Here is a 14,282-nt window from a genome sequence, read left to right as displayed (position 1 = left end):
ATTCCCAGGAACTCTCATGTCAAATTTCATAAAGATCGGTCTAGTAGTTTACTCTCAATCGCTCTACACACACACACAGACAGACACACACACACACACACACACACACACACACACACACACACACACACACACACACACATACACCACGACCCTCGTCTCGATTCCCCCTCTATGTTAAAACATTTAGTCAAAACTTGACTAAATGTAAAAACAAAGAGACTGCCAACGTTCCAAAATTCAGAATCAAAAAACAAGAAAGCTAAGTTGTTGGAAACGTTGTTATTGACAAAAATACGTTACAATCACATACACAAAATTAAAAAGAATGTATTTTTGTCAATATAATAACGTTCCAACAACATACCTTTCTTGTTTTTTTATTATAATTAATAATCATCAGAAATGATTGACGTTAGTTCCCTTTATTCCTCAGCAGTCACGTGACTTTTGTGACTGCACGTGACTGCTGCTGACTTCCTCTATGCATATGCACGCAGCATGATATGAAGACGCACCATGTCGGCTGAGGATGAAAAATGTTGTACCTTGCATCGAGGGCTGAGAATGAAAAATGTTGTACCTTGCATCGAGGGCTGAGGATGAAAAATGTTGTGCCTTGCATCGAGGGCTGAGGATGAAAAATGTTGTGCCTTGCATCGAGGGCTGAGGATGAAAAATGTTGTACCTTGCATCGAGGACTGAGGATGAAAAATGTTGTGCCTTGCATCGAGAGCTGAGAATGAAAAATGTTGTACCTTGCATCGAGGGCTGAGGATCAAAAATGTTGTGCCTTGCATCGAGGGCTGAGGATGAAAAATGTTGTGCCTTGCATCGAGGGCTGAGGATCAAAAATGTTGTGCCTTGCATCGAGGGCTGAGGATGACAAATGTTGTGCCTTGCATCGAGGGCTGAGAATGAAAAATGTTGTGCCTTACATCGAGGGCTGAGGATGAAAAATGTTGTACCTTGCATCGAGGGCTGAGGATGAAAAATGTTGTGCCTTGCATCGAGGACTGAGAATGAAAAATGTTGTGCCTTGCATCGAGGGCTGAGGATGAAAAATGTTGTGCCTTGCATCGAGGGCTGAGAATGAAACATGTTGTACCTTGCATCGAGAGCTGAGGATGAAAAATGTTGTGCCTTGCATCGAGGGCTGAGGATGAAAAATGTTGTGCCTTGCATCGAGGGCTGAGGATGAAAAATGTTGTGCCTTGCATCGAGGGCTGAGGATGAAAAATGTTGTGCCTTGCATCGAGGGCTGAGGATGAAAAATGGTGTACCTTGCATCGAGGACTGAGAATGAAAAATGTTGTGCCTTGCATCGAGGACTGAGAATGAAAAATGTTGTGCCTTGCATCGAGGGCTGAGGATGAAAAATGGTGTACCTTGCATCGAGGACTGAGAATGAAAAATGTTGTGCCTTGCATCGAGGACTGAGAATGAAAAATGTTGTGCCTAGCATCGAGGACTGAGAATGAAAAATGTTGTGCCTTGCATCGAGGGCTGAGGATGAAAAATGGTGTACCTTGCATCGAGAGCTGAGGATGAAAAATGTTGTGCCTTGCATCGAGGGCTGAGGATGAAAAATGGTGTACCTTGCATCGAGGACTGAGAATGAAAAATGTTGTGCCTTGCATCGAGGGCTGAGGATGAAAAATGGTGTACCTTGCATCGAGGACTGAGAATGAAAAATGTTGTGCCTTGCATCGAGGGCTGAGGATGAAAAATGGTGTACCTTGCATCGAGGACTGAGAATGAAAAATGATGTGCCTTGCATCGAGGGCTGAGAATGAAAAATGGTGTACCTTGCATCGAGGACTGAGGATGAAAAATGTTGTGCCTTGCATCGAGGGCTGAGGATGAAAAATGGTGTACCTTGCATCGAGGACTGAGAATGAAAAATGTTGTGCCTTGCATCGAGGGCTGAGGATGAAAAATGGTGTACCTTGCATCGAGGACTGAGAATGAAAAATGTTGTGCCTTGCATCGAGGGCTGAGGTACACAAAGCGGAAGTGAGTGAAACCAAAATGGATGAGAACAAACTGTGGGGTCTGATTCGTTGACATCACAACAAATCTCAATTTCAACCAAATCAGCACCGCGGCTAACTCCCACCCGGTTGGTTATTTTCTCGTGCCCCTTGGCCCTGAACACACTTTGAAGATACTGTCCTTACCGTGCACACTATCGTGCACATCACCACAGATCTGTCGAGACTTTTACATGGAATAAGAACATGCCTTCGCCGCGTTGATACATTTACACGGAATTAATTGCTAGCTTGCCTTCTTCGTTTGCACATCAGGATTTGTTTTTTTATGAAATGACTCTCCACGTCAGTTAAATTATCATCTTTTCACTAATGTTTCACTATCGAGCCGTCTGTGTTTTTTTAAGAAGCACTTCTACGAGCGGACATATTTTTTGTACGCATCGATTCGTCAGACTGGACGGTATTGAGGCTTTGTTTGTTTATAGAACGCAATGATAAAACCCATGATATTTCACTTTTTTTCACTACTGTCAAATCCAAATTCTGGAGAAGCTTACGTACCATATATTTCTATTTTTTTTAGTTTTGGGTGTTTCATTTTTGGAGTGCAATTTGATTCTTTGGTTTTTCGTGGTTGACTAACTAGTCATAATAATAATAATAATAAATGAGTATTTATATAGCGCAACATCATAACTTTACAATTATGCTCTTTGCGCTTGACACATTTAAAATTAAAACACAGTTATACAAGCATTTACATATACATTGATAGTCAACAACGCTTAATTAAAAGCATACCCCATCAAACATACATTACAAACAAATTCTTCCACTAACTAAGTAATAAACAAGTCGCGTAAGGCGTAAATACAATATTTAGTCAAGTAGCTGCCATTTTTCAGCAAGACCGTATACTCGTAGCATCGTCAGTCCACCGCTCATGGCAAAGGCAGTGAAATTGACAAGAAGAGCGGGGTAGTAGTTGCGCTAAGAAGGATAGCACGCTTTTCTGTACCTCTCTTTGTTTTAACTTTCTGAGCGTGTTTTTAATCCAAACATATCATATCTATATGTTTTTGGGATCAGGAACCGACAAGGAATAAGATGAAAGTGTTTTTAAATTGATTTGGACAATTTAATTTTAATAATAATTTTTATATATTTAATTTTCAGAGCTTGTTTTTAATCCGAATATAACATATTTATATGTTTTTGGAATCAGCAAATGATGGAAAATAAGATAAACGTAAATTTGGATCGTTTTATAAATTTTAATTTTTTTTTTACAATTTTCCGATTTTTAATGACCAAAGTCATTAATTAATTTTTAAGCCACCAAGCTGAAATGCAATACCGAACCCCGGGCTTCGTCGAAGATTACTTGACCAAAATTTGAACCAATTTGGTTGAAAAATGAGGGCGTGACAGTGCCGCCTCAACTTTCACGAAAAGCCGGATATGACGTCATCAAAGACATTTATCAAAAAAATGAAAAAAACGTTCGGGGATTTCATACCCAGGAACTCTCATGTCAAATTTCATAAAGATCGGTCCAGTAGTTTAGTCTGAATCGCTCTACACACACACACACACACACACACACACACACACGCACGCACATACACCACGACCCTCGTTTCGATTCCCCCTCGATGTTAAAATATTTAGTCAAAACTTGACTAAATATAAAAACATGAATAAAATAGGTAGTAAAAACAAGAAAATACCAGCTGAATACCCTTAATCAGACAGAATAATATGTTATCAACAATATCGACAAGCGCTTAGAACTTTACCCACGGAATACGCGCTATATATAATCTTCATATTGATTGATTGATTGATTGATTGAATTCTAAAAAATAGCCCTAGATGTTTATATACATTATCACATTATCACTAAAACAACAAATGCACTACATGTAGCCTACTGATGGACTGAGAAAACAAAATCAGAGGTTGTATTTCTTGAAGAGGTGTGTTTTAAGTACTCGTTTGAATGCTTGGGGTGACAGAGTGGCGGATGTGAAAGGGGAGAGAATTCCATTGTGTGGGTGCGCAGAAAGTAAGTGCGTTGTCCGAATGTTTTTTGGTTTTGGTGTGTGGAATGGTAAGGATGCGACAGTCAGAAGAGGCACGGAGTTGTCTTGCTGGAGAATAGACGGTGAGGAGTTCAGAGAAGTAAGCAGGAGACGAGCCAGAAAAGAAGTTAAAGCAGAGGGTTTGTAGTCAATGCGGGCTTGAATAGGTAACCAGTGCAGTGTGCGAAGAAGTGGTGTTGCGTGATCTCGTTTTCGTGCTTTGAGAATGAGGCGTGCTGCCGAGTTTTGGACTTTTTGTAGTTTATGCAGGAGGTACAGAGGACAGCCAGAGAGAAGAGAGTTGCAGTAGTCAAGTTTAGAAAGAACAAAGGCACAGACAAGAGTGTTAGTTGTTTGAGAGGAGAGTGTGTGGCGAATGGTGCTGATCTTACGAAGCCTGCAAGAAGAAAATATAGTGTGCTAAAGGGAAGCGACCGTACCGTCATTCAAAACCAATATGAATGAAGTAAGAACGATACTCTCCCTTAGTTTGTACCACAGAGACGGTATATTTTGGAGTGCAGGACTAAAACATGCAAACAAGAAAGACCATAGGAATTGGGTGTTTTTGTTGTTGACTTCTTATTTATTCAAAGCAACTTTGACTGTAAATAAAAGGTTTGAAAAAAAAACAATTAAGGAGGATTAATTTATGTTCAATGCATTGTTCAAATTTTTTTTTTAATATTTTGTGTAGGTAATGTTTACGTCGACATTGTGCTAATTAATCCATACTTATGTGTGTGTTTTTTTTCTCCAACAGGTGAATCTGGTATCTGCGCTGGACATTTACGAAGACGACGAGGCTGAGCTCATTTTGTGCTACAACCGTAAGTTTTTACAATTTGTGCGGAATCAACTGATGATGAGAATGAACTTGTATGTTGTTTTGATCGAGAAACTTTGGAAGATGTAAGAGATCGTGCAGAAGTGTGTAGTAAAGTCCAACTGCGTGTGTGTGTGTGTGTGTGTGTGTGTGTGTGTGTGTGTGTGTGCGGGCGTGCGTGCATTTTATGTGTTTGTATATGTGTGTGGGGGGGGGTGTCACTGTCTATTTGTGTCTGTACGGTATGTATGTGTGTTTTGTGGATGTGTGTTTTGGCGTGGGGAAGCCCAATGAAATGCTGATTGCAATCTGTTCTTACTGCCAGATGTGAGTCACTTCCAGAAGCTTCGAGAAGAAACATGTCACGACTTTGATTTCCACTGGAACTCCGAACCCCAGTCTATAGGTAGGTCTGACTTAATTCAGGGGTAGAAACATGACTGCTAAAATTGTTACTAACATGGACAACGTTCTATGGTTTTTGTCTGACGTTTAAGTACTGATGGCAGTTTTTACGGGGGCGTTCTTATTTCAGACATGTCAAAGACATATACACGAGTAGTCAATATTTTTTCTAATGGGGAGAAAGATGGGGGGAGGGGGCGGTCATAACTGGGCAAGCTTGATGAAAGAAATAGTTCTAAAACAGAACAAAGTGCACTACATTGTTCAGGTTTTTTTAAAATTTTTGCATTCATTCATTTCATTTTGTTATTATCATGATATAAATTCGCTGATCTACCGAATTGAAATATTTGCCGAATACTGGCTGCTCTAGCTGCTTCTTCCTCTTAGGTTGTTTTCGTGTTTCATTCCTCCTCAAACCAGACTTTCAAATGTTGTCTGACTAAAGAAATTTAGATGTCTTTGCTGTCGGCTAGAGATATCTCTGTTTAAAGTCAAATTGTTTCTATATCTCTACGGTGTTGTGTTTCAGTGTGTGCCTTTCCCTACGTGATGGCCTTCACGCCCGATACGATAGAGATCCGCCTTATCATCAACGGTAACTTGGTGCACACCACCACCATGCCTGACCTCACCCTCATCACATCCAAGGTAAGATCCACACTTTACAGTGCTATAGATCAACACTTTACAGTGATAGAGATACGATAGAGATCCGCCTTATCATCAACGGTAACTTGGTGCACACCACCACCATGCCTGACCTCACTCTCATCACATCCAAGGTAAGATATACATGTTACAGTGCTAGAGATCCACACTTTACAGTGATAGAGATACGATAGAGATCCGCCTTATCATCAACGGTAACTTGGTGCACACCACCACCATGCCTGACCTCACTCTCATCACATCCAAGGTAAGATATACATTTTACAGTGCTATAGATCCACACTTTACAGTGATAGAGATACGATAGAGATCCGCCTTATCATCAATGGTAACCTGGTGCACACCACCACCATGCCTGACCTCACTCTCATCACATCCAAGGTAAGATATACATGTTACAGTGCTAGAGATCCACACTTTACAGTGATAGAGATACGATAGAGATCCTCCTTACCATCAACGGTAACCTGGTGCACACCACCACCATGCCTGACCTCACCCTCATCACATCCAAGGTAAGATCCACACTTTACAGTGCTATAGATCAACACTTTACAGTGATAGAGATACGATATAGATCCGCCTTATCATCAACGGTAACCTGGTGCACACCACCACCATGCCTGACATCACCCTCATCACATCCAAGGTAAGATCCACACTTTACAGTGATGGAGATCCACACTTTACAGTGCTATAGATCCACCCTTTACAGTGCTAAAAATCCACAACTTTCCACACTTTCGGTGCTAGAGATCCACCCCTTTCAGTGCTAGAGATCCAAACTTTACAGTGCTAGAAATTCACACTTTTCAGTGCTAGAGATCCACACTTTTTAGTGCTAGAGATCCACATATAGATTAACACGTTACAGTCAAAGAGATCTACACTTTACAGTTATAGAGATCCACATTTTACAGTAATAAAGGTACAATAGAGATCCGCCTTACTATTAACGGCAAACTTGTGCACAAAACCTCCATGCCTGACCTCACCATCATCACCTCCAAGGTAAAATCCACACTTTACAGTGATAGAGAGATGATAGAGAGACACGACAGTGGTAGAGATCCACACTTTACAGAGATTAACACCGAGGTAAAATCATCATAGGTGACATCACCTTAAATGAGCAGAAAAAGTTCATGTTGGTAACAGAGGTCATATAGTTTTGTCCTGTACAGTTGAATCCTGTCATGTTAAATCACAGTCACTTCGTTGTTTAGATGTTAAATCCTGTAAAGTTGAATCCTGTATTGTTGAATCCTGTCATGTTAAATCCTGTCATATGGAATCCTGCCATCTCATCAAAATTGATTACTGTTCACGCAAAAACATTCCTTGTGCAATAGGCCTGAACAATTATGAAAAATGACTTGGTTTTGCAGTGTGACATCTACTTTGCCTCCTCCGCGGCGCACAGTTCTTCGCCCAAAGAGAAGAAATGTAGCAACTATTCTCCCCCTCCGTCACCATCATGTGAGTTAAGATCTCTGCTTCGTCTTTCAAAGAGGCCACACATACACGCGCACATACATCTGCACGCACACGCACGTGCACATGTACTGTATACACGCAAGCGCGAGCACGTACACACATTTTCTGACTCTCTCACTGTTTCTCTTTCTGTCTGTGTCTGTCTCGTTGTCTGCCTGTCTCTCTCCCTCTCCCTCTCCCTCTCCCTCTCCCTCTCTCTCCCTCTCTCTCCCTCTCTCTCTCTCTCTCTCTCTCTCTCTCTCTCTCTCTATCTATGTCTCTCTGTCTCTCTCTCTCCCTCTCTCTCTCTGTCTCTCTCGCTCTCGCTCTGTTTCTCTCTCTTTCTCTCTCTCTCTCTCTCTCTCTCTCTCTCTCTCTCTCTCTCTCTCTCTCTCTATGTCTCTCTGTCTCTCTCTCCCTCTCTCTCTCTGTCTCTCTCTCTCTCTCGCTCTCGCTCTGTTTCTCTCTCTTTCTCTCTCTCTCTCTCTCTCTCTCTCTCTATGTCTCTCTGTCTCTCTCTCTCCCTCTCTCTCTCTGTCTCTCTCTCTCTCGCTCTCGCTCTGTTTCTCTCTCTCTCTCTCTCTCTCTCTCTCTCTCTCTCTCTCTCTCTCTCTCTCTCTCTTTCTCTGTATTTATTTTGGTTTCACTCTGTCTCTCTCTTTTACTCTCACTCTCCCCACCCCCTCTCTATCGCCCCCCCCCCCCCCCACCCCACCCCACCCCCGCTCTTTCTCACTGTAGAATTTAATGTAATTTCAACCTTTAAATAATTCTACATCAATCAAACTCTATCCATCCCTCACAGACAAGACGTCCGGTGGACAGACGCTGACTGTCTACAAGATCCCCCTGTCGTGTCTGGCGGGACAGATGAGCGCGGGGGAGAAGTCTTCCCCCAGCCCTGGCGGCACTCAGGGGGCAGCCTTGCTCGCTCCTGTGGCCAACAACGGTGACCGCTCCCCCTCCTCCCTCAAGCGGTCCCCCCTCATCCGGACCAAGCGGGGGGCGTCCAGTCTACCAGCGGACAGAGTAAGTGACCGACTGACCAGTGCGTGCGTTGTGTTTATTGAAGATAAAAATAATCAAAAAATAATAAATAATAATAAGGGTATTTATAGGGCGCAAATCCTAAAATAGTTCTAAGCGCCTTACAATCTTAAATATAATCATATTAATAACAGCAACAATACACAACGTAAGCGCCTTAAAGCACTCGTTTCCATTAAAATATATTTCAAACCAGGAAATGTACAACTTTCCTAGATTTTTAGGAAATGTACAAAATCCCCGAGTGGAACTGGACATTTACAAATTTACTGAAATTTCAGGGATGTTGTTAATATACTGGTTTTGAGAATTTACTGTAACATTTATGAAAACATGTTGCTCATTTTTTAAATGCTTATGTAATATGTTGATCTCAGTAGTGTATTTATGTTCTTCTTTGTAGTATTTTGTAAACTGTTGTTTGTGATCAATACCAATAATGTGAGCTTAATTAGAAATGTACGATAACAAAACATTATACAGCTTCAGAGTTAGTTCATTCAGCATTGAACGATCACTATATACTGAGCTCAAAATCACTGTCATAAGGGACCAGATCCACGTCGACCCCAAGGCCAAAAGAGTAACGCAAACAACATGATAACGGTCGTAACATTCGTGTCCGTTCTTTGACACGATTCCTCCAGTAACGAAAACAACATGATAACGGTCGTAACATTCGTGTCCGTTCTTTTCTTTTCCAGGATAAAGACGGACACGATTCCTCCAGTAACGCAAACAACATGATAACGGTCGTAACATTCGTGTCCGTTCTTTTTTTTTCCAGGATAAAGACGGACACGATTCCTCCAGAAACGCAAACAACATGATAACGGTCGTAACATTCGTGTCCGTTCTTTTTCTTTTCCAGGATAAAGACAGGCACGATTCCTCCAGAAGCCAAACAACATGATAACGGTCGTAACATTCGTGTCCGTTCTTTTTTCTTTTCCAGGATAAAGACAGGCACGATTCCTCGAGTTCCGACTCCGGCATCACCATTCTGAGGACCTCGGACATGTCTCCCCCCTCCAGCCCCTTCCCCCATACCCCTTCCAGTCCTTTTCCCCTGACCCCCAACTCCCTCGACCCCACCAATCCTTTCCCTCTCGGCCTTAACCCTTTGGACCCTAACACCTTCCACCACGCAGCGCTGGACTCGAGCTCTTTCCACCACAGTCACATTAACCCTTTGGAAGCGGGCACGAGCAGCTCGTCGTACCACCACCACCACCACCTGTCCCCTCTGAATGAACCCCCCACTACCGCCTCCTCCTCACCCAACGCTCCTGACTTGGACTCGGCGACGGGAGACTTGGTATGACACCCGCCTGCGTCATCGTAGAGTGAACCATGACGTCATGGCATCCCATGACGTCACTTTGACATGTGATGGAGTTCGCGACGGAGAGGCCGATGGCGTCATTTGGAGTATATTTACGCATGCAGTGCAAGGAGATGATAGCCGGAGCTATGACAAATCTGGCATTTACGTTATCATGTATGTGACGTCAGAACAGATCTGATTTGTGAGTGTGGGCATTCCCTGGAGTCTGACCTGAATAATAGTGCATTTCGGACTGCCCGTCCACATCGCATGAAGATGGCAGGTTGATTCCTGCACTGCGAAGCATCACACTTCATGGTACGCTTACGTCAGCGCTTACGTCACGATGTGCCCCCCTCACAAGACGGAAGTAGAGACATTCATTACCTGGGCTAATGTGACCTTATCATATCATCCTTTTGACTGTGTTCCCCCATTAGTGTGTGTAGTACAACAACATCATTGATACCAGGCGGAGCTTCTTTTTTTTTCTCTCCTTTCTTTTCTCTCTCCTTTCTTTTCTCTCCTTTTTTAAGGATCGTGCTGTGATGTAATGAACTATACTATGACGTCAGCGTGAGAGTGACGTAAGCGTCGATGTATGTACAAGAACCCGAGATATTTTAGAGCTTTTCTACCACCAACGAGTACACCACAAGGTATATTTTTGTGTGAACCGCATGATTATTTTTCATCACCTTTATTTTTTGTCTGCTCACAAAACCGTATATAGACATAATTATTTGAATGTTGAGTACTGTTTGTATTACTATTGTTGGAGGTGATTGGTTTGTGAGTGTTAACCATTATTGTAATTCAATCAAGTTTGCGTTTTAATGAAACAGATCCTGTGATTGGTCAGAATGCCCCAACTCATTAAAAATTACCGGTCATTAATTGTCGATAACCACTCGCTAAAAAATCCATTAACAACCTGCTGGCGAGGCGCATTGATACAACCTCAACTAGTCTCCGTTAGCTTTGAGGGTCATTTTACAAGTAGGAAATATGAAGGCCAACGAAATACCGAGACCATAAGGTATGCGAAGTGATGACGTCGAATACGTGACGTAAGTTGATGCATGAAATCTTCCGGACTACGTCAGTCAATTCCAAAGATCGTTTTTGTGATGAAAAGAATTTGTTTTAGAGTTTGCTGTCCAGAAACCCGTCAAAAAAGAAGTGAAAATGTGTGTGAAAGAAAACAAAACAGGAGCAGAGTAATACGATAGGAATACAGAGACATATTTCTTGGGACTTGACCCTTGCAGGTAGGTGGACTGAAAGTAGTGTGTGAACAGAACAGAACCAATTCTGTCTCTTTAAAACCGCATGAAAGCAGGAAAGAGATCTTCGTCAGATTGAATTACAATAACATTAACATGCTTCCATTTGCAACTTCTCGGTCTTCATCGGGGATTGACGCCCTCCCAAAGTCTAATTGAAGCCCGACGGAGCGAAGCGACTGAGGGCTTCAATTAGCTTTTGTCGGGCGTCAATCCCCGATGAAGACCTCGAAGTTTCAAATGGAAGCATGTTAATGTGTAATTAGCAAGATCTACATGTAGCACTTTTCAGCACGTGTACGGGATCGTGTACGGGTAACATCATCAAATCCAGTTTTTACGTCACGGGTTTGCCAAGATCTGCAGTCTTGGTGGGAGCAAAACAACGTATGATTTGGAACATTGGGGGAAAAAAAGTGTGTCACGGGTGACCCAATATCTACACGTACGCGTACAGGTCTTTGCTAGACGTTCAATCATGAATCTAGAACACCGTATTGTCTAAAGCTGTCCAGAGTTGAACAAAATCAAAGAGGCTGCTTGTGTTAAGATTTGTAGAAGAGAACAGCGCATTCTACCGTATTATATACACTGCCAAAAAGATAGATCGATGTAATGGAGAGTGTGTATTTTATATGATAGTGTCCAAAAAACGTATTGCAGTCATCCACCAAATGACGACTCGATCTCGGTATTATAGCAAATCTACGAAGCATACTGAGCATTCATCAGGAAGCGTTCATTGGACTCAACATCGAACGAGTAAAGAGGTATCGCTTTGCAAAGTAAACGAAAAAAAGTTATATGTCTGAAAAGAAAATGCCAGTGGTTCAATATGCGTATACTTCGTACATTATCAGGAACGATTTGAGTAAATGTCGTTTTAAAAAACGCACGCGGATCGTTTTTAAAGACGGGAATCTTGCGGAACACGTACGATTCACTTGAAGGCCAGTTTGAATGGATCTTTTACAGGAAGGTTTGATGCAAATGTGATGACATATATAGTCCTTTAATTACCGGACTTATGTTAGACCTGAAAGATAAAAAGGTGAAAGCCAAGTGTTGTGAAATTTCAATTTAACTGGCGAAATAAAGGAGAGAATGCAAATAATGATTTGAAATCATGTCGTCTCGATGTGTTGCAGACCTAGACGACACGATATTGTTGCTCCAAAGACCGAGCACACACAAAATCATGATTTTCATTGTGTGAAAAAATCCAGGGAAACTTCAGTTTTGTATCACTCTTAATAGATTGTACAGACAACGGCAAATATGTGAGAGTGTGCCTGCAACTGTTTCAGAAATTGTGTGGTGGATGGTGCAGTGTATAGGCTAAACATCGAACAGAAGTGACCTTTCTGTGTGTTGAACACAAAGCCAAAACCATCTTCTTGGTGCTTTTCAATGGATCAGCAGATTCTCGACGAAGCGTGTTGTACTGAGTGTATATATCCATGATCTAGTGCTCCTATTGAGAAAACAACACGGAATGGAGTAAGGGTCTTCGTTACACCGGACAGCTTAGGTCTTCATTCTGAGTTACAACGTGGATGTAAGGCCTACATACTAGCGCTTACCTGATAAGAACGGGTTTTGGTGGATCTTGTACTTGGCAGATTACTGAGAGCCAACCTAATAATTACCAATTACCAATATGATCGAATACGATCCAGTCTGGTTAGATTATCAAGAAAGATGTCGTTGCTTTTTTGTGTTGGGTTTGTTTTCAGTTCAAAGTTACGGTTGAGACAATGATTTATTTGTTGCAATGCTTTCATGGACAATGACGTTCTTTTGACATGATTACAAAAATAGCTGCTCTCTAATAAGGGCAGTTTTAAAATCATGATATTATTTCCGACTCAGATGTTTTGGTAAAGGAATGCAAATGGGCTTTCTTGTCCAGTGTTTATTTGGGGTTTGTATTTTGTAGAAGTATAGAAGTGATCGAGTGTGCATTTATCCCTGTTCCACTCAGCGGAGATGCTATGACTAGCTGTTCAAAAGATGGAGTTCATATTCGCTCTGGGCTTGAGTTTCCGTGGTTTTTAGGGACGTAATTTATTAAGAATCAAAATTAATTCATACGTAAATTGAAGGCAGAAGTTTTGTACGTTCGCACAAAGCGGCGTGCAACACCCAGAAAAATATTGCGATATTACCAGAAAGAAATGTGCATTTCGTTCTACACTGTAAATAAGCTACACCCTTTATCCCCCAACCTCTGTCGTTTAGCATTGCATTTTGCCCCCCCCCCCCCCCCCCCCCCCCCCGCCCTTGCCCCTATTTGATAAAAGCTTTGTGCTTACGTCTAAAGCACTCATTATATAGAGGCGAGCACTCACTATATAGAGAAAATGTCAGACTGGATTGCGGAATGTTTTCCTCTAAAATTCTGTCTCAACCAAAAAGCAAATAATCTTGTTCTGTTATAAAATTTATGTTCAAGTTCGTGTATATGTCCCAAATCAATAAGAAGCTTACATGATTGTGATGTCGATATGTTGTCGCAGGCCTGAAAGTGACGAGTATTTTCCTCGCCATGGCAAGTAGAAACATGTAACTGGCGAGTAGAAATGTTCATCTACTCGTCAAATACGAGTAAAGTTGCTGAAACAAGTCGTTGGTTTGGCTGGTCAAGTTTGTTCTCTGGCTAGTAAACTTTCAGAATCACTAGCCAAAGGCGAGTACACCATTTGTTGGACTTTCAGGGCTGTGTTGGAATATTGTTTGTAAATTGTGACTATGATTTCGCTGTGATGTTCTGAGAAGTGAACAAGAAGAGTGCATGTGATGTTGACTTGATGTCCAAACCAAATACTTTGATTTTATGTCTGTCCTTTTGTTTCTTCCTTGCGCTGTACTATATCCTTAGACGTGAGAAAGAAACAAAGTTTGGCCGTATGGACATACTGTCGGAATAATGATTGCTATATTATGACGATTCCTTTGCGGTAAATGTTGTCCGTTGTACATAATTGCACGATGTCATGTTATGTTGTGGTGCTCGTTTCTATGTTCACACCCGGCTGATCAAATGTTGATTATCACCCTGCTCTACGTTGATTTTGTGTCTTAGTGTTTTCGTACTGATATGATTGCACGTGTGATTCGCATCGCTCCTTCGCGGTATTGCCGTAAAAAAAGAAATGATAT

At 41.8% G+C, this 14,282-nt stretch overlaps 1 protein-coding gene across 1 annotated transcript in view; it reads left to right on the top strand.

Annotated features, from left to right (window-relative positions):
- LOC138949051 (GTPase-activating Rap/Ran-GAP domain-like protein 3) overlaps positions 1-13,374 on the top strand; it is a 27,068-nt gene extending 13,694 nt beyond the window's left edge. Inside the window, exons 10-15 of the mRNA XM_070320780.1 lie at positions 4,845-4,911; positions 5,233-5,313; positions 5,845-5,963; positions 7,373-7,463; positions 8,266-8,489; positions 9,463-13,374. Coding sequence (XP_070176881.1) covers positions 4,845-4,911; positions 5,233-5,313; positions 5,845-5,963; positions 7,373-7,463; positions 8,266-8,489; positions 9,463-9,831 — 951 coding nt within the window. The 3' untranslated portion in view covers positions 9,832-13,374. The remainder of the gene's footprint in view (positions 1-4,844; positions 4,912-5,232; positions 5,314-5,844; positions 5,964-7,372; positions 7,464-8,265; positions 8,490-9,462) is intronic.
- Positions 13,375-14,282: the final 908 nt, after the last annotated feature.

The sequence above is a fragment of the Littorina saxatilis genome, linkage group LG15, assembly GCF_037325665.1.
Source record: "Littorina saxatilis isolate snail1 linkage group LG15, US_GU_Lsax_2.0, whole genome shotgun sequence".
Lineage (NCBI taxonomy): Eukaryota > Metazoa > Mollusca > Gastropoda > Littorinimorpha > Littorinidae > Littorina > Littorina saxatilis.
The sequence above is the reverse complement of the archived record's forward strand: the minus strand, read 5'-3'. Positions and strand labels throughout refer to the sequence as shown.